The sequence below is a fragment of the Enoplosus armatus genome, chromosome 8 (assembly GCF_043641665.1).
Source record: "Enoplosus armatus isolate fEnoArm2 chromosome 8, fEnoArm2.hap1, whole genome shotgun sequence".
NCBI classification, from domain to species: Eukaryota; Metazoa; Chordata; class Actinopteri; order Centrarchiformes; family Enoplosidae; genus Enoplosus; species Enoplosus armatus.
The window spans coordinates 4,852,625-4,873,509 of NC_092187.1; the positions used below are offsets into that span (position 1 = coordinate 4,852,625).

At 42.9% G+C, this 20,885-nt stretch overlaps 2 protein-coding genes across 2 annotated transcripts; both read left to right on the forward strand.

The window, feature by feature from the left end:
- Positions 1 to 9,602: 9,602 nt before the first annotated feature.
- On the forward strand, positions 9,603 to 16,136 carry LOC139289451 (troponin C, skeletal muscle-like). The gene is made up of 6 exons (XM_070911061.1): positions 9,603 to 9,697; positions 11,713 to 11,767; positions 12,085 to 12,228; positions 13,056 to 13,170; positions 14,606 to 14,742; positions 15,721 to 16,136. The coding sequence occupies exons 1-6, from the start codon at positions 9,695 to 9,697 to the stop codon at positions 15,750 to 15,752; spliced, it is 486 nt and encodes a 161-aa protein (XP_070767162.1). The 5' UTR covers positions 9,603 to 9,694; the 3' UTR covers positions 15,753 to 16,136.
- A 1,531-nt stretch (positions 16,137 to 17,667) lies between these two features.
- LOC139289452 (troponin C, skeletal muscle) lies at positions 17,668 to 20,618 on the forward strand. The gene is made up of 6 exons (XM_070911062.1): positions 17,668 to 17,749; positions 18,515 to 18,566; positions 18,983 to 19,126; positions 19,542 to 19,656; positions 19,778 to 19,914; positions 20,316 to 20,618. Exons 1-6 carry the CDS (start codon positions 17,747 to 17,749, stop codon positions 20,345 to 20,347), a joined length of 483 nt encoding a protein of 160 aa, XP_070767163.1. The 5' UTR covers positions 17,668 to 17,746; the 3' UTR covers positions 20,348 to 20,618.
- Positions 20,619 to 20,885: the final 267 nt, after the last annotated feature.

Genomic DNA, 20,885 nt, shown 5'->3' on the forward strand with positions numbered 1-20,885 from the left:
CACAGGTACTTTTGGTATTTTGATCTAAATAGCCTGTTCTGTTCTAATCATCTTCTTCCTTGGCAGAGGGATTGCGCGCCTCACCTCATCCTCTAGCATCTACGTCTACCTATGACCTGACCTTACAGCCCCCCCCCCCCCTTACACACACACACACAGTATACATACACATAATCGGAGTCATCATCGAGGTGCTCAATTGAGTGCAGATGTGGAGCCACGGCACATCTGGAGCGCTCCATAACGCGCCTTTGCGCACCGGTGCAAAATTTGATTGATGTTAAAAACTTTTACAAAATTAAACAATTTTAAAATAAACGTTGTCTTTTGAGTGTGGTAAGTATGTCAGATAGTCAAAGGACATCTGTTCAAGCAGACCTCTGTGCCAGCTAGAAGGCCTGGTCTCTTGTCTTGTTCATAGAAGAGTTAACAGTTATGCAGAATTTACACTGGTTTTTATGCAGGAGTTTATCCTGTAAATCCACTGCTTTTCTTCTGTAAATTAAGATGCGTGTTGGATACGGACACATTGAAATCAGTTCACATAGCTCCATGAAGAATCATTGATTAATTTAAACTTTTCCCTCAGGACCATGACTTTCACTTTTTATGACTTCCATAAAGTAATGGTCTACTACACTGTAACTACTCAGTATGGTGCACCACTTTACTCGGGGGTGCACAGACAGAATAACTAGTTATTAATTACAATTCAATTCAATTCAATTTCATTTATACAGCGCCAAATCACAACAAAAGTCATCTCATGACACTTTACAAAATAGAGCAGGTCTAGACCGACTCTTTATAATGTTATTACAGAGACCCAACAGTTCCCACCATGAGCAAGCACTTTGGCGACAGTGGCAAGGAAAAACTTACTTTAAGAGGCAGAAACCTCGAGCAGAAGTGTCTCTGCCTCCCGGACCCAAACTGGGAGCCGATTCCACAGGAGAGGAGCTTGGTAGCTGAAGGCTCTGGCTCCTGTTCAGCTTTTGGAGACTCTAGGAACCACAAGCAGCCCTGCATTCTGGGAGCGCAGTGCTCTAGTGGGGTAATAGGGTACTATGAGCTCTTTAAGATATGATGGTGTCTGACCAGTAAGAGCTTTGTAGGTCAGGAGAAGGATTTTAAACTCTATTCTAGATTTTACAGGGAGCCAGTGCAGCGAAGCTAACACAGGAGAAATATGATCTCTTTTCCTGGTTCCTGTCAGTCCACCTGCCGCAGCATTCTGGATCAGCTGGAGAGTCCTCAGGGACTTATTGGGACAGCCTGATAATAAGGAATTGCAATAATCCAGCCTAGACGTGACAAATGCATGGACTAAGTTTTCTGCATCTGTTTGAGACAGGTGTCTTCCTGATTTTTGCAATGTTACGGAGGTGAAAGAAGGCAGTCCTTGAAGTTTGTTTTACGTGAGAGTTAAAGGACATGTCCTGATCAAAGACAACTCCGAGATTCCTCACAGTGGCGCTGGAGGCCAGGGCCATCTAGGGTAACAATGTCCTTATTAAGTAATTAGAAATGAAAGAGTGGCTACTAGTTCAGAGTTACTATGAAACGACTTATGAAGAAAGTGGTCGTCATTCCGATTCCCAGTCTGTTCTCCAGTCACTCATCATTTTATACTAATTAGTCCTCATTTCGGAGTTATTCAGGAACTACTCACTACTAATAATGTTCAGGTCGTTTCTGATTCGTTTCCTAGCAACTACTTCCTTAAAAAAAGTCTGAAGTTGTTGTTCATTGTAACAACAGGGCTTGATTTTATTCACTGTTGCATTAAACTCTTCCGTGGCTGCCACCTGACATTTTAAGCTTGCTGGCTGAATGAACCTGATCATAAACCCACAAACACGTTCAACTATACACAAGATTTCTGAACTCATGAAAGAAAATCATCTTTTGACCAAGTGACCAAAAGGAGCAGACTGACTCCCGGTGTTAAAGACGGGTAACTGCAGTGCAGAGATCAGCACTTCACACATCTGAGACAGGATCCATGCTGCACGGTGCAACTACTACATTTTAAATGAGAGACATCATAGTGAAATTATATTAGTTCACATATTGTACTGACCTCTGGGCCAAAGATCCATGCAGTCTACTGGTTCAGGGAGTGAATGAATTTCAAAATCAGATTTTCAGACCTTCATGTCTCCAAGAAAATGCATAAATCACTGACAAAACATAGCTTATTATTATTTTATTTTTTTTACTATATACTCTATTTTACACATACACTTAAGAAACAAAGAGGGGGAGCTTTCCTTGCACTTACAGTATTGACCCATTTGAATTCATTTTTTCCCTCATCAATCTACACTCAATACTCCCATAATGAAAATGCAAAAACAGGATTTGGGAATTTTTTGCTAATTTATCAAAAATATATCACATTGGCACCTGTGGTCAATTCAATTGATTGGACATTGATTTGGAAAGGCACATCCCTGTCTATATAACATCGACAATGCATATCAGAGCAAAGACCGAGCCATGAGGTCGAAGGAAAGCCCACTTGGAGTTTGCAAAACAGCACCTTAAGGACTCTCAGACTGAAAAACAAGATTCTCTGGTCTGATGAAACCAAGATAGACCTAGATATTCATAAGAAAAACCTGGTCCAGAGCGTTCAGGACCTCAGACTGGGCTTAAGGTTCACCTTCCAACAGGACAATGACTAAGCACGCAGCCAAGATAACGCAGGAGTGGCTTAGGGACGACTCTGTGAATGTCCTTCAGTGGCCCAGCCAGAGCCCGGACTTGAGCCCAATCAAACATCTCTGGAGAGACGTGAAAATGCCTCCCCATACAACCTGACAGAGCTTGAGAGGATATGCAGAGAAGATTGGCAGAAAATCCCCAAATCCAGGTGTGCAAAACTTAAAGCAACACTCTCTACAGCTTGATGATAGACTTAAAATGGTTTGTCTGTATGGTGACGAGTTTGGCTGGACTGTTTCACACCAGCTGCAGCTGTTTTTTTAATTTTATTTTTTTTACCTTGAGGCAAACACTACTTCCACATTAGTTTTGCAGGTGTTGGTCTAAAACAAAAGTATTGAGCCAATGACGGCCAGGTGAGAAGTTAAGGGCTCATATTCCATGCCAATCCATTGAATAACTGTTGAGATATGCTGTGACACTGCTAGCATAGCTACAAATGTGACATTGTAAACAAATTTAGCTGTAATCTGATATTGTTGTCAATATAAAAAGTATGGAAGTCATTTATTGAAACACACTTGAGCAGTTGTCTTTTCATTCTGGCAAGGCAACAGTTTACAGAAACTGAATTACAATACTACAAACAATATGGTACGCTCAAAAATGACAATTTAAGCATTTAACCAACACCTCTCTGGTGCAGTCTCTACACAAATTAAGAACCACAGGCCTCAATAAAATGGTATTTGTTAGTAATTTCTTTGTAGAAGTGTTTATATTTTTGTGTCTACCCCTGTACAACACTACAATGGGGGGGGGAGGACATTAAGGAGTGAAGTGGTTGTTCGAGAGGCTTAGAGGAGAGTGGCCAGCTAGAAGGGACAGCAGAGAGAAGAAGGACAGAGAGAGGGATAAGAGAAGCGAGGGAGGGATCGGGATGGAGGGATAGAGGGCTGGAGGGGGAGGAGTGATGGCATACCTCCAGCCTTATATAGGGTGTGTTTGTCTAGAGGGTTCAGCTGCTCCCCCAGAGAATGTCCAGGAATAGAAGGAGGTAGAGGAGAAGAAGGTGGAAAGAGAAGGAGATGAAGAAAGAAAGAACTTGTGAAAAATAAAAAACGATTTTAAAAAAAGGACAAGTCCTCAGGGTCTTTCAATATCCCTCTACAAACAAAAACCGTCTCACCCTTCCACACCTTTTTCTTTCCCGCAACTAGAGGGAGAAAGTCTTGAGCCGGGGAGAGCCTCAGCTGGCGCTGTCAGTCAGACAGCAAACAGACACTCAATGAAGGCGGTGACATAAGTTGGACGGCATGGAAGCTGAACTCGTGCTGTGGCCCTCAGGGGAAGGCAGGGGTCATGACTGAGGCGGGTGAGAGGAGGTCAAGATGGAAAGAGGAGATGGAGCGAATGAAATGCAATGAAAATGAAATGCTGAGAGCACCTGAATCACACAGCTGCTTCAATTTGTATTCTTCTATTGACTGATTAGGGTTTAATTAAATCCTTAATTAATTTTATCTGTACGAGCAGATGGCCAAACTGAAATGGTTAGAGGAAGGATATTCCTGCTCACAGTATTGGTTTTAAATAATGCATTTAATGTCTTGAACAATGTAATACTCCTTTGCCCTATATACTCGCAGATATGGACCAAAGATGTATTTGTTTAAAAAAAAAAGAATAAGAAATGTATTCCCTCCATCATGCATGCTCCATTTAAAGTACAAAAACAGAATAAATAAAGTAGGAATTTCAACCCAAACCTTGCTCTTTCCCTGAACGTAACCAAGTTGTGTTTGTGCCATTATACATATGTACTTGCTTCACACATGCATACATAAAACCTTGCCTCCATACTGTGTGTATTGGTAGGTACACAAACCCATACAATGTGCACATGTACATGCAAACAGACACATACCGTATTTTTCGGACCGGATTATAAGGCGCAATATCAATGAACGGGTCTACTTTCATACATAAAGCGCACCGGATTATAAGGCGCATTAAGCGAAACAAAACAGTCAGATAAGTCAAACTTTATTCAACTCATTCACAACAGCTCTCAACATTGTTCAGTTGTAACACATATATAAACATATTCCCATGTTCTACTGCGTGACTGATAGCCTTGAGCTTGAAATCCGCTTCGTAAGCATGTCTCTTAACAGGTGCCATTTTGGGGTCCTTACCTGTTGAAGCACAGTACGTATTACTCCGCGAGGCTCCTGACTACGGTAGCCGTAATGCTCCGACAATCCATCAAGCGGTGCGGCTTCGTAGTTTACCAAAGTCGTACTAAAACATTTTGACAGATTTTTGAGAATCGTGTAGCACATAAAATCGGTTCGAGGTCAGTAAGCACAACCAGAATTAATACATAAGGCGCACCGGATTATAAGGCGCACTGTCGATTTTTGAGAAAATTAAAGGATTTTAAGTGCGCCTTATAGTCCGAAAAATACGGTACATGCAAGCATTTATCTGCACGTAAATACACACACACTACACACAAATGTGAAAGTCCAAGTGCATAAGTAGCACATACTCCTAAATACAGTTTATATTCAACAGAGATAACAGTCACTCCCAGGCCTCAGTGGGGAGGAGTAGATTACTAAATAAAGTAATAATCATTCCAATCCCCTGTGGATCCCACTCCACATTTTCTCTAATACTTGTGAGCAGCAGGTTGTGTTAACGTAGGTTTACACGATTTACTCAGGCAGGAAAAATCTCCAGATGAATAAGAACAAAATATGCAATTAACCATTCACAACAAGGCGTGTTTACCGGCTTCCAGCAGGCATGCAATCATCCAAAAGTAACATCATTATCTGAACAAGCAGCTGCACAGGCATGTGTTGGCCCTATGCAAGCAGGAGAGGAGGAAAATTGGAATAGGACAGCACAGATAGCTCGAGCGATATACAACTGATTATCTGATTAAGTCTTGTTTGTGTTTCTGCCACGAAGTTCAACCCTGAGCTTGATACCGACACGTTGTGTGTGTACTGCAGTTTGAGAAAAGTCCCCACAAATTATGTAACCCAAATGTATGACCCAGAACTTTGGCCAGTGAGATGTTGTGAAGCCATGGAAACAGTATCGCTTCATCACTTAATCAAAGGAGAGGAATGGAATTGTGTTTGTGGTGCTCACAGCAATAAAAAAAATGACATTTGAGACTCAACTTGTCTTTCCAGAGACAATGGCCCAATAGACACAGACGCTTTGAACTGTTCTCTAGCTACAGTAGCGGCGAGGTTCTCGGAATAGAAATGTTGGCCAGTCTGTTGGTCGGTCTACCACTTTGGTCCAGACTTTCTCAGCAACTATTTGATGGATTGCCATGAAATTTTGTGCAAACATTCATGGTCCCCAGAGGATGGATCCTAACTTGGCAATCTCCTTACTGTTATGGTGAGAACACTGAGCGGACCCAAAAGCAGAACACTGAACTCTGATGAAAGTTTTAACAGTTTGTTGAAGCAACCAGAGTCCTGGGGGTAGAGGTGGCTGGGCAGGAGTGGCAGTGGCAAACGAGCAGGTTGACTGTGGCTGGTGATCCAGTGGCTCGGAGGAATGGGGTGGAGGAGCCGATGGCGGAGAGTGAGCAGGCAGGTTGTAACCGCTGATCACAGCAGGTGATGAGACAGGAGCCGGAGCTTCTTTGAGACAGAGAGAAAAAGCAAGGTACGCTGAGAGCAAGCAACAAGGAAACTCAAAGAACTTAGCTGGCAAGAGGACCGGGGAAAACGTGGAAACAAAAGGGAAAAATGGATCTCAGGCAGGACTTTTGACACTTACTTTCCTCTAGCGCTACTAGCATGTCAAAGTTTTGACTTATCCAGCAACATATCTCAATATCCATGAGATGGATTGGTGCAAAACCTGGTACAGACGTGTGGTTCCTAGTAAAGAACCCTAATAACCTTGGTGATTCCCTGACTTTTCCTCTAGCACCATAAAAATGAATACTTAATACCAATAGTTTGGCTTACAACCAAATACCTGCAAAACTACTTTCCCATCAGTCTAATATGAACCTATATATTGTAATATAGGCTCATATTCGAAACACCTCTCTAATAATGTTGTTCACTTCCAGTAGGACTAAATCATTCATCCTGAAGCAAAGAAAGGGTTTACCATCTATGTATGTGTAGCTCGCCAACACTTGGAATTAAGGCTTCAGTATGCTTCAAATGAACTAGTTCATATGAAGTGTCATCAGAACACGTCTAAAGGCAAAAGTGTGAATGAGATGAAATGGGATGTTGTCCACCAATACCCTCCTCTAAAGTCAGTTTTCCAACTTCTTAGCTGTGGTCTACTGTTTAAAGGCTTCTACTGCATTCTGTCCTGCCTGCCCTGCTGTTATTACCATAGACCATTACCATACTTCTTTTTACCATATAAAAGAAGCGGATGTAGCCACCGTGAGCTTACCCAGTTTGTGGACCACCATCCAGTTTAGCATTCGCCATCACCATCTTGGTGTAAGATGTACTCAATCTGTCATATCTTTTAAAAGTAGATCCAATTAGTTGTTCTTTTTTCCTTCACCTTCTAATAAGCATTGCCACTTATTAATTGAATATCTTGTGTGTGTGTGTATGCTTTTTGATCTCAAGATAAGGGCCCTGATAGAAGTTGTAAGCAACCACAGCTGCTCTTGTTTTCATGCCATTCAGACAGTACTCGGGGCATAAATAGATTTCCAGTGAAAGAATTGACGGACTGCAGAGCCTTACTGCTTAAAATTCCAGAGTACACCAAGATCAGCACAGACTCCTGGATTGACTCGTCTGTCAGCTGACTTGGTGGTCTGAAGTGGAAAGGAATCCTTGGCGTTGTGCTTTTCATATTAGAGTGCATCTGTCAGACAAATAAAACTCCTCATTCTTTGTTCTTTGTAATAGTGTATTTGTTTTGTAGCCACGCTAGCGGCATGGCTCTAAGGATGGTAATGTTTGTCAGTCCCCCACTTTGGTTGAACCTGAAATATCAGCTAAATAACAGCTAATTGACGGATTGCCTAGAACATTCACATTCTCCTCAGGATGAATTGTAAAAATAAATCTGAATTAGATTTTTGACCAAATACCTGCAAAACTAATGACATTCCCATCACCCACAGCTGTGCTTTGTGTTTAGTGTTAATTAGCAAATGTTAGCATGGATGTATAAAGAGAACTGGATACAGCGTCGGAGGCAGGGCCCCATTCATTCCATCATTGAAAGTTGCTCAGTAGCGCATGAAGCCTAAAAAGTTTGACTTGCGGGTAAAAAATTACCCGGAGCTTCCGCATTAGAGAAAGCGTACTGGCACCTCCTGGCACCAACCCTGCCTCCCAACCCCTCGATCTCTGGCCTGCTCAAATGAATGGAGAAGGAAAATAACTCTGGATTCGGCTGTTAGTGAATTTTACAACTTTTAGGACATAATGATTTAAATCAGAGCTATTTAAGTGTTTGTACTGGGAAGTTGAGAAAAATTATCCGCTCATTTGCAATGCAAAGTCTGTTTGGGCCAGTGTGTGTCACATGACAGACCTGGAAGTTGTAATGACACGATTTGGCCATTATGTCAAATTGGCGTCAATTGTGTGGAATATAAAGGAGAGCCAAAGTCATGATGTCAGGTCCAGGCTAGCCTCTGTTCCATTAGCTTCTATGACGTAATGCAATCTCTCATTCAGCATTCCTTTCATTGGTCTTTCTGAGAAAATGAAGCATGTTCCCGGGGTTTACTGTGCATATTCTGAGACCAATCAGCATCCACTACAGCACGTGCTATTAGAAGTTGAAACTTTCGATTATTTTGTGAGCACAGAAAAAACTACAGCTCCCACATAAAATTACACGAGGGGTAGTACGTCATTGCAACTTGGTTTTGTCTATATCCGTAAAATTCACCAACGCTCTGTTCCAAAGTCATTTTTAGCTGTGGTCTCTGCTGTCTAAAGAGTCTTTTGTTGAGCTGTGACGTCTAACCTGTGACAGTCTAGGGCTTATGGAAAATGGGGTTTGTTAAAGGTCACTAAAAAACAGAAAGATTGAATAAACAATAACATTAGATACTTTTTCAAAAAACTACAGTTGTTATCCAGATATTGGAGGCATACTATTGAGCAAGGGTAAGTTCCAAGGCTGGATTTTTAGTTATTTGCGCTTCTACAGATGTGAATGGGATTTTTTGCATGAGGTTTTCACACTTCTGAAACAGAAGAAGTTCTTCACTTTAGCTCTCTAGTATTGCGATTAATTGACGTACTAATAATGGGTTGCCTGTTTGTGGCTATATGAGATGTTTTTTGTTTGTTTACTTGTTGATGGAGTGAGAAACCAATAGTTAAAATGGTTAAAGATGGGGGGGGGGGGGATCACAAGTCTATTTGCCCGCCTCTTAAGTTACAGATGTCATAAGTGCAAGGGCAAGTCAGCGGCAGTGAGGACAGAGAGACAGGCGGATAGATGGGTTAACGGACACTGCGAAAGGGCTAGAGAATCTGCGCATGCGGGGAGGTGTTAATCTGTGTGTGTATGTTTGTGCATGTGGTGTGTGTGAGCGTGCGTGCACTCTGGTTCTTGTTCAGTATGTGAAATCAAGTGTCCATCTGCACTGAGATGCTCAGTTGATCCTCTGCCAAAATAACCTCCAGCTGCCCGTTGGCCTGCCCTGTGTTTTCCTTTTTTTTTTTTAAATAAATGTCACTGAGCTTGTCTGTTATCTAAATATGGGGGATTAGAGAGCGTGCCACACAAGGGGGTGTCCATCAGGAGATTGTGAGAGGCCACAATCTAAAGTTGGATTTGATTGGTTGTCTCTTGTCTGAGGAGGGGGCCTCTTGCCCAATCCTGATCATTTTCAGTAAAAGTGTAGTGGGATGAGAGGGTACTTATTGAGGGGGGGAAAGCCACAGTGCAACCTGAACTGTGTAGGAGGGAGGCTTTCTTTCCCAGACGACTGTCGTTTTTTCCTGGTGTCTGTTGTTCAGCACAGCCGGCCGCCATGGTAAGAAAACTGAAAAGGAGGTAAAAGGGGAAACGACAAGGAGAAGGACATTTGATTTAGGAAATGTAATCTTTGAGGATCTGCTTTTGTTTTCAACTGATGGGGATAAAAGCCGGAGAGCAGAGGATGGACATCATGACCTGAAGCCAAAACAAACTTCTTCTGCTCACCCACGGTCAAGTCCTCATCTGCAGCACAGCTGGGCTATCAGCTGGATTTCTTTCTCATGGAATTCCTGATTTTCTTGGGGAGGTGGGGGGGGGGGGGGGGGGGTTAATTTGGTGCAAATACTTTGGCTGTTGCTTGCTACAGACAGAAAAATATTGGTAACCCGACTGGTAACCTACTGCTGGAAACTTCTGTTTACATGTTCAACTTCTATAACTCCTCGTTGCTGTTTGCTTGCAGACTGATGTGATTTCACTCTGCTTTTGTGTTCCATCACTTTGTAACTAAACTCAATATGATAGTTATTGAGATATATTTAGATTGGAGGGGGCGATACTAAAGATAGAAAGCACACAGCTGAGTAAAGTGACAAGCTGCCTTTTCTTAACTTAGGACATTCACCTTGAGAGAATCCCTCTCAAATCCGCTCCCAAGTCTCACCTTAAAAATAGCTTTAAAGTGAACTAACGAGTGGGTTTGTGTGACCTTCCACAAATTATGATACTGATGAGGGTCTGTCAAGCAAATAGGGATAGAGGGAAAATAATTCACTGTCCTCCTGAACTACCACGGAACAAGGGTCTATATAATAATTACTCTGGTCAACATTTCTCAACAGTGTTCCTCCTAGACAACTGAAACCATGCTTGCGACTATAGACTGTATGTAAAGATTATATCAGGCATAAAGTCTAAGAATAAGCTGGAAAGCTGGTAAGACTGGGAGAACAACTGCCCGTGGGAGGGATAGGCAGGAGAGGTTGGATCAGATTGGAACAGCAGAGATTAAAACCAGTTTCAGTTTCAAACCTCAAACCTCTGCCATCTCCCACATCACCCTGATCAAAAAGACAACGTCCGAAATGTGGGAATAACATGTTTTGCATTGAGTGGCGTTCCCCTTTAAGAACCATCATTAACAAGTGCAGACAGCTGGCAGAGGATTAAACATGACTTCTTACCTGACATAAGGCTATTTCCAGTCCTTGGCTGTCACTTTGTCAACGATAGTTCTTTCTCTGGCTTTAGGTTTCCCTTTTGGTTTTCTCTGGCTCGACGGAGAAACAGGGTTTAACTATAAGGAGATAGAGTGACCAGAGCGTACCACTGAAGGATCATATGAGCATTTTTGGCATGTTTTATCCCACTAAAGCATGCAAAAATATATGCGTTAGCACATATTTACTACAACTCAGGCATATTCTATATTACCACTAATGATTGACCAAATAATGCTGTCGGCCTTTAGAAGAGTACTGATTTCCATTTATTTTAATCTGTATGAAACCTCCTTGAAATTGGTAATCTGTCGCAACAATACAATGACACAATAATGATACCAACCCTTTGATGCAATTTAAAAGCAAATATGATGTTTAATTGTCAAACAAGATTCAACTTCAAACTTGATTTTCATGCAGTGAAACCAATGGCTGCCTGCAAGATAGCAAAACACTTTAGTATGCCTTGCAAAGTGGTCACCAGTAATCTACAGTACAGGAACTGTGGGGCTAACAAGTCACTGAGCAGGCTGACAGGTTGTATATATATATATATATATATATATATATATATATATATATATATATATATTACAGGGGGACTGATAGACTTCAAGACATGAAAAATGACAGATCATTTCTTATGACAGCGTATGTAATGTTAGTGTGCAACTGCAGCAGCAGACAGCTGGTGAAGATGCTGTTTTCTTTTTCTTCTTCCCTCTTTACATCCTGTCGTGGAGGTTTATGCAGCTGACAGGAATGATAAAGTCTCTCTCTCTGTCCACCTCTCCTTTCATTCTCCCGCCACTGCCCTTCCCACCTTCCTTCATTCCCCTCTCTTAAGCCAACTGACGCCCAAAGCGATGCCCGCTCCTTCCTGACCGAGGAGATGATTGCAGGTCTGTGTCTCTTCACTACAGGAATCCGTGGATCTTCCCCTGATTTTCATTGATTCAGAGCTTTGTGCTTTTTGTAATGAGTAAGCTTGACTCTGGTTCTGTGAATAATAATAGGTCATTTGTATAACTAGCAGCTCGAAATGGTTTTATGAAAACTGTTCTTGGAAATTGTACCAGTTGACTATAGTACATGAGTCATTCTGAGCTGTTAAAACCTTACAAATGTAACATTCAAGCCAAAGATCCTGAAATTTGCCTGTTTCAACTTTGTCAGTTTGGTTTCGTCCAGATTTGAACTATTTACTTCTCTCGTCCAGAGTTCAAGGCCGCCTTCGACATGTTCGACACTGACGGTGGCGGTGATATCAGCACCAAGGAGTTGGGTACCGTGATGAGGATGCTGGGCCAGAACCCATCAAGAGAGGAGTTGGATGCCATCATTGAGGAGGTCGATGAGGATGGTGAGATCATTGTAAATAGACAAAAGGATAACGGATCTTACATCCTAATGCATAGACATTCAAGGATGATTGATGGGATCGAGCTGCTCGCTTGAATTTCTTTTTGTTCCCGGTTCTTAAGCATTTTTGTGTGTGCGTTTTTCCATACAGAGGGGGCAGAATTACTGATTTCTCCATTCACTGGGGCCTCAATTCAATACAGTATGGAAGCCATAAGACAAAAACTATGTTTTCTGTGACTCTGACACATTAAAGAGCTACTCCAGCAACTTAGTATTTACTTCCATAAAGCTTTGGGACTTGTGGCAGACAGATTCAAAAAGGCTGTTCCCAGTTTGAGTCAAGCCTCCAAAAACGTTTGGATCCTATAACTCCCACAATGCAACTTAATAGCATTTTTGATTAGACCCTACCTGCCTGTTAAATGCCCTCATCTTTCAATGTCCATGCCGCCAGTTTATAATGCAGACAAAATGCAGCTGTTTGCACAGGCCGAGTAGGATTCCTGGTGATGAGTAAACTGACATGTATGTGGAAAATTGGTGGAGTTCCCACTGCACTAATCAAAGGCCATGTGGGGAATAGTAAATATAGTAGTAGTATAGAAAATCGCAAGAGAACAAAGACAAGGAAACAAGAAAGGAAAGTTATATTGCACTTTATCTCAAACTACTTGCTAGAATGCAATAAATAGCATCAGTTGATCGTATAGATGATTGTTAAAAACACCTTAAAACAGTGTTGTAAGGTTGAGCTGGGACTCAGATTGCACTTTCGCTTTGTTCCTGCCCTCTCTATCCTCACTCAGTCACCTCCCTTCTCCTCAGGCAGCGGTACCATCGACTTCGAGGAGTTCTTGGTCATGATGGTGCAACAGCTGAAGGAGGACCAGGCTGGAAAGAGTGAAGAAGAGCTTTCAGAATGCTTCCGTATTTTTGACAAGTATGACACCCAATACTGACAGAAAGACAAATGCAAACACCACATGTTGCTGCATTCAAGATTTTCCTGTTGTGCTGTTGCTAAATTGAAAAGCCTATACACTAGAATGTTTTAGAATTTGGCAACATTTTTATGGCCTGCAGTGTCATTAAACACTGAAAAACTTGTTGAAGAACACTTCAACTTTATCTATAAATCTTATGTTTATATGACACTTCACCCACAGTCTGTATTGACAACGCATCGGATAACTTACTGTACATCCAATTGTTCAATTGTAATTGACAAGCTGAAACAAGTTGTGAACACAAAACTGACACATCATCAAGTTAATGTGGCAAACTTGTTAGCAAACAGTTGCTTATTCACGTTATCATTAATTTGGAGTCCTGTTTCTGGTCACCTGGCAAATGTAAGTCCAATATTCACTCTCTTTTAGCTCTATTTTGGGTCTCTACCAACTCCTGAAGGAAATCTGGATCTTTAGCTGCTAAATGCTCCACTATGTCCACTGGTTTGTCTCTAACTGCATCTGTCAGCTGCTTTTTCTCTGAAAACAGCGGCCTGATTTGTGGCCCAAAACAATGTGATGAGAGCAGTGACAGTGAGCCAGAACAGTAAAATTGTGGGCCAGACAGCTAAACAATGAGCTGAAACTAGCTGCAGATTCAGGTGATAATTCTTCATATTTTTGGATCAAATTACCATGTGTAATGTGAAAAGGGTCACTCCCCAGAAACAGAAAAAGAGAATTATGACCAACTCGGTAGTTCTCCTCATTCTACGTGGCAGTTTAGCATCTTTCAGCTCATTGTTTTGGTTTTCTGGCCTACACACTCCCTTCTCATCAATTGTTTCAGCCACAGCGGGCACCTGTTTTTGTTTTTGTTTTTTAGCAAAAAAGCTCAGATGGACCCACTGTACACATATTTTAATCAACAGTTTATGGAGACCTAAAAGGAGAGTGAATATTGGACTGACATTCGCCAAGTGGCCAGAAACACAACTCAAAATGAATCCTAATGTTGTTCCATATCTGCTGTAAATAGGTACCTGTATGCGAACATGTTCACCACAGCAGCAAATGACATTGCTTTTTGTCTCACTGGCGAGCCAGGACTGATTCTTTAGTGTTATTACACTTTGGACTAAAGCCCGACCACAAAAATCATCTGATAACGAGAAAATTGCAGCGCAGAAATGCCAAAGACAAGTTTGAGGTCTTTCAGAAACTGAGACACCCTGAGCACTGACATAGAGGGACAACCAAACATAAAGGATCCTTATCAAAATGTTTATGTTATGCATTTATGTAAAAAGTCCTCAAAGATCTATACTAGACTTCTATAGTCTAGTTATGGCTGCTAGTATTGGCCTGAACTTTAAAAATAGCGCTGAGAGACAAGTCTTTACACTTTGAATTTAATATCCACAGGAACGGAGATGGTTTCGTTGACCGGGAGGAGTTTGGAGAAATCCTCCATCTCACTGGAGAATCAGTGGCAGAGGAAGATATTGATGAGATGTTCGGGGAATCGGACACAAACAAAGATGGAAAGCTTGATTTTGATGGTAAGATTAAGCCGCACGCAGAGCGAGAAGAGGTTCTTCACTCCTGTGGTCTGTGCAGTGTCTTCCATGATGTACAGCAAAGGGAAGAACACATTTTCTATATGAGGCAGTGTCAGCTGTATATTGAGCAGAAGGTTACAGCAAAACGCTTAATCTGACCATGAGAAGCATTGTCTGTAATGGACTCTCATATTTAAAGAAATATGTCAACATTTTGGGTAACATACTTATTAGAAATTGTTAGGTTTTTTTTTATTTAACTTTGATTGAGATCAAGAAATTTCTTGACTGCAAGAATTCTAATTCTTTCATTTGGGAATTCGCTTATTTTATCATTTAGGTGTATGTCTGCAGTGGTATCAATCTCTCATCATGAGTATCATGAAAAGCACTCTATAAATAAAATGTATTACTATTATCATTATTATTATTATTATCTTTTGGTGAGAAAGCAAATACACCAAAATACCCAACTAGTCCTTTACATCAGTCCCTGTCACTACATTTTTGTTTGCTTGACTGAGCCTATTTGATAAATAGTAAATAGTAAATACATGCCTCTCATAGTAATCAGGGATTACTCTTACTCTCTATTGTTATGTTTACTTTCCCTTCCATTATTCTCAAAACCAATACCAGTTTCTGTCTGCACACATGGACAGGGTCCTTCTTATGTCTGTCAATACATTTGGATGAATATAATACTTGAGTCTGAGAGCACATGAATAGGGCAGACAAAGAAATATTCCTCCTTAATTATGACAGGGATGAAGAACTGCTCATCATTTGCGACCCTTATGCATTACAATCACACGCTCTCCATGATCTGACTTGAATCTAACAACCTCACGTACAGACTTCGACCACACGCTGTGAGCTGAATAATTAGTTCATCTATTCTTCAGGCATTCTCTTATCAGTCTGATGGATCGGTGGTGGGTCTGGTAATTGACTGCTGCCCTCTCTTTCTCTCACCAGAGTTTCTGAAGATGATGGAAAACGTACAGTAATGGGAGCAGCTCTACATTCCTTGGTGATCCTTCCTCAGAGAGAATATAACGCATGCTATCTGCAATCTGTTATCAAGCCCTGTACAATTATGATGTAGCCTCTGAGACGTCAAAATGGTTACAAGTGAAATACTCCCCTTCCCCTTCTCATGTGAAACCCAGGGGCTCAGCGAGGATATCTATAAATATCCGTTCAAACCTTTTAAGACGAAGGCACTTTCCCCTGGTTGCCTTCTTTGAGCCGGCCCCTCAGCTGTCACCTTGGCAGCTGCTGTTTCTCCAGAAATGCTACACCACCTAGCCCACCATCCTCCTCCTCCTCAGAACGAAATATCTCCTCCACCCTCTTCTGTGCTTTCTAAATAAATCCACTTTCTCCTTGTTCATCTTTGCAAATCATTCTGCCATGCACGCCTGACACGTCTTATCTCATCTGATTTTTGCCTGTTTCATTATTTCGGAGACTTCTAGATTACCACTGTCTCTCAGACACACACACACACACACACACACACACGCACGACCACGCGTAAAGTGATCGTACACACTGACACACAAGCAGATGCTCTTTCGACACCACCATCTACATCCTCCCTTTACACACACACACACATTTGTTCAACCACAACTGGTCTTATCTCCCTATTCCAGTCCAACACTGCCGTTTGAAATACCTCCTCTATTTGCATGGACAGTGCTGTGTACCAACCTCCCTGTCTCATTCAACACTAGAGAACTGTCATATAACGTTCTGGCTTAAATTGATCTCTTCCAATTTGTTCTCCGCCTAAGCCTGTGCTAACTCTCTGTCACTGATCTTCACGCTGTGGCGTCCCAGCACAGACATCAATGCCCCCCGTGGCTCATCCCCAGCGTGAGAGGCGAAGCCGAGCAGTCACAGAGCAGATGAGTTCATTCTCCCTTTGGAAAATGCAAATGTCTCCCTCTGGGTATATAGCCCGCAAGCCCCCCACCATCTCTCAAAAGCAACATCCCTCCCCTTTCTCCGTGGCTGCTCCCCTCCTCAGCATCCTATCTTCCTCTCCTGTCTCTCACCTCGGGCCCTCCCCCTTCAGGAACCGCCCACCATATAAGGAGCATCAGGTTGTGTTTATCAGGCTACAGGCCCCGGGATGTGCGGGTGCTTGCCTCGCGGCCCTGCCGTCTCTCTGCCTAAAATCTGCCTGCTATTCAGGGCACGGCTGAAGGAGTGGAGGCAGGGGGGGGGGGGGGTGGGGGCGTTGGGTGAGAAGGGATTCCAGCCTCACGGCATTTTTCTCCTGGTTTTGAGTTTCACGCCCAGATTGAAACGCCATCATCACAAAACCCATAACCTACTTTAAAATCTTTGGCTCCCTCTTGTCGTCCACTGTCTTCTATTTACAAGGCCTAAATAGAAATCAACGGCACTGACGAGCTGCAAGATCTATAGTTTTATTGTTATTTCTTTTAAAATTTTTAGCAATTTTAAGACATAACCACTGAAAGCTGCCATGGGGCCATTTCTAAGGAGTAACCTAATGCATTATTTGAGTTTTTTTTTATTGTTTAGTATGAATTTTACAGTATGTCACAGTTCTTTCCTACACCTCACCTCTGAGGGTCCCAGGTTCAACAGACACACTGAATTATTCCCTGCATCTGTTCTTTTTCATTCTTTCCTGTAGATGTTTCTGCCTTGACCTAGATCGCAAAAGTGCTTAAAACTCCGGGTTTACCTCTTTTGCATTCTTAACCCTGCAACTTCAAGAGACAAGAGCTTTCCCCTCCAAAGTGTGATTGGCTTGCTGTGGCCCCAGAACCCTAAAAGTTCAGGATACTAAATCCGGAGGCCTGTGAGAGGCAGGGGGCGGGACCTGGCCGTGCCGTTTAAAGTGTGTCTGAACCTTCACTTGACGTCTAGTCTCTCTGTTGGGGTGCACGCGGATTGACCACTCCTTTGGGCTTTTCTTTTTTCCTTGGATATTTTGGGGGGGAAAAGCTAATCCACAAACATGGTAAGACCAATCAATCGTGCAAATGACCAGTCAGTCAGTTAGTTATTAACCCATAATAACGAGAGCCTGTGAACTGGAGGTGTAGTGAGCAATAAAGGCATGTGGAAGTGTAAAAATCAGTCGACTGAGTTGCTGCATGTTTCCTTCTGTTGATAAGGTCTAGATGCTCATCAGATGGCTAAATTTGAAAGAAGTACTGCATTTTTAGAGTGGAATATTTGCAGTTTATTTTAAAAAAGGATTCTAAATCAATAGCGATATTCATATTTGAACCCGTTTTCTATTGCAAATGCTACTGATCCTGGTAGACAGTTAGGATGGGGAGCTAATTGGGAGCCGGGCGGTGGGTGTCAGCTGGGAAGGTGCGGATTCTGCTTGGACGACAAATTCCCAGGGATTGGATGTCTGCAGGCCATATACAGCGAGCCTGAGGTGTTGAGCCTGAAATAGCCGGACTCATTTTCACCGAGCTCAAGAATGCCTTCGAGCCGCAGCCACTATAACCTGCAGCACATGACTTATGGAAAGCATGTCATTATCACAACCACGACTCATACAGAAACGTGAAAATACAACATTTCTAATTCATTTTAAGCATTCACAGTGTTTTTAGTAATATTCTCCTTAAAAGGAATCACGGGAGCCGCATATATGTGACGGTGTAACCTTGGGGCCAGGCTCAGTATACAGGATTTTAAGTGGAATGATCAATGAAGCCTAAATGAAGCCTGTCGTGAATGATGACGTGACGCTGTTTTCTTCCAGACCGACGCGCAACAAGAGGCCCGCTCCTACCTGAGCGAGGAGATGCTGGCTGGTGAGTACAGGCTACAGTAACGCGTTACTTCAGTAATGTCGTTACTTTGCCCAGGAACGAGTACTGTAACAGATTACTAGCGGGATTATAAGAAGCCTCGCTGTATACAAGTGTCCCACCCCTAAATGTCAGCATTACACGAGTCCTCCTATATTCCACCTGCAGAATGAGCTCCTTTAATACAGGCAGACAGTTTGAGATCCTCTGCGTGGAGTCAGCTGCCGCGCTACGTGGATATCAACGAGCATCAGATGGTTATCACGGTTCATTACCACAGTGGTGATAGAATGTGTTCCTTGAGTTAGTCACGCTGAGGCAGATATCCCCGTTTTTCGGTCTATAGAGAAATGCAAAGGCTCATTTTAGGCCCGTTTCTGAGTTAACGACCCACGTCCTTTCAACCCGGATTTCTCCAGAGTTCAAGGCCGCCTTCGACATGTTCGACACCGACGGTGGCGGTGATATCAGCACCAAGGAGTTGGGTACCGTGATGAGGATGCTGGGCCAGAACCCGACAAGAGAGGAGTTGGATGAGATCATCGAGGAGGTCGATGAGGACGGTGAGCAACGGATAATGCATCTCTGGTAGCCACACAGTGCGCAATGCAAACTTTTACTCACAAGCAATACAAGAGTCCGACCTAACCCTGTGTACCCCTATGTATCCCGCATCAGCTCAAATAAACAAAATATAAAAAAAATGATGAATGATGATGATAAATGTCCCACCGGCGTGAGTTTCTAAATAGACTATTTTCTTCTTTGTTTTGCTGTAAATTATATATATATATATATATATATCATTACATAATAGATATCGGGACTCACTTAACTCCAGAGTGTTACTGTGGTTCGTGCGTAAAGTAGTGCGCCAAGACGAGCGCACTGCCGCGTCCAACAAGGAGCGCAGGACATCGGGCCTTCGGTCGGGCTGGCCATTGTTGATCAGTAATGTGGCATCTTTGTTACCCTCAGGTAGCGGTACCATCGACTTCGAGGAGTTCTTGGTCATGATGGTGAGGCTGCTAAAGGAGGACCAGGCCGGCAAGAGCGAGGAAGAGTTGGCAGAGTGCTTCCGCGTGTTCGACAAGTACGTTCACACTGCTACCGCACAGAACGTGGCTCACGTAGTATGCGGGACACTTTTATTTTCACGTGTTATTGTGTGTGTCTATGCTACACAAGCCCACACGTGTCTGTCCTCTGCGCAGGAACGGCGACGGCTACATCGACAGAGAGGAGTTCGCGCTCATCATCCGCAGCACCGGCGAGCCCATCTCAGAGGACGAGATCGATGAGCTGATGAAGGACGGAGACAAGAACGCCGACGGCATGCTGGACTTTGACGGTACGATGATGATGATGATGATGATAATGGTGTTAGGTCAATGTAAAAACGTCACTTTTCCAGTCACTAATTATCCCAATAGAGGGCATAGGGAGTGTCTGTGGCACTGAGTCAGATTTAATTTAAAAATCATTTACAGCAGCTATATTTGTCTTGTGCTATAGTGTATATCTGGTACTAGTATGGTGAGGTTTTAGTGAGCTTAATGCTGGCTACTTGGTTGCATTTTTGTGAATTTATGAATAGCAGCCTCTAAGCATCATCATCATCATAGTTGAACTACTTGTGAGACACTTCATTTGCAGTTTGTTGAGCTCATTTAAGATTGCTGCCGCTGATGACCAGTGTAACTGAAACTTTCCATGTCAACAACACTGTCCCGTCTCTCTTCTCTTTCCCAGAATTCCTCAAGATGATGGAGAATGTGCAGTAAAACCAGAAAGACTCATGGACATTCCCCTGTGAACCCCCATTCAGAACACATCTGACCCCCTCATTGACCCACTCAAACCCTCCCTACCCACACTTCCTCTCCTCCCTCCTGTCCCCCCTGGTTCACTGCCATCTATCCTCCATCCTTATAGTCATCCTCAACAGACAGCTAGGGCACCCTGGCGGGGGGGTCGCTGGCCGGGCTACACCCTTCCCCAGCTCGCTTGTGAATACCGACAGCCCATGGATGCTGCGCTGACACTGTACCCTGTGACAGGACGGCAAGGCTGCAATGGGGATATTCACTGCACACACCTTTTGTGTGTTATGCATGGCGTTAACAGGCGCTAGTCATCAGCGACCCCCCCACCACCACCACCTTCTGGTAAAGCTCTGATCTAGATGTAGTCTAGATAGAACGGCAGCGTGTTACCTGCTGCTTAGACCAATTCATTCAACTACTACACTGTAAAAAGAAGTAATTTGCTTTAACAGAATAAATGAACTAACACATGCTCACTTGTAGTTGGTCTGTCATG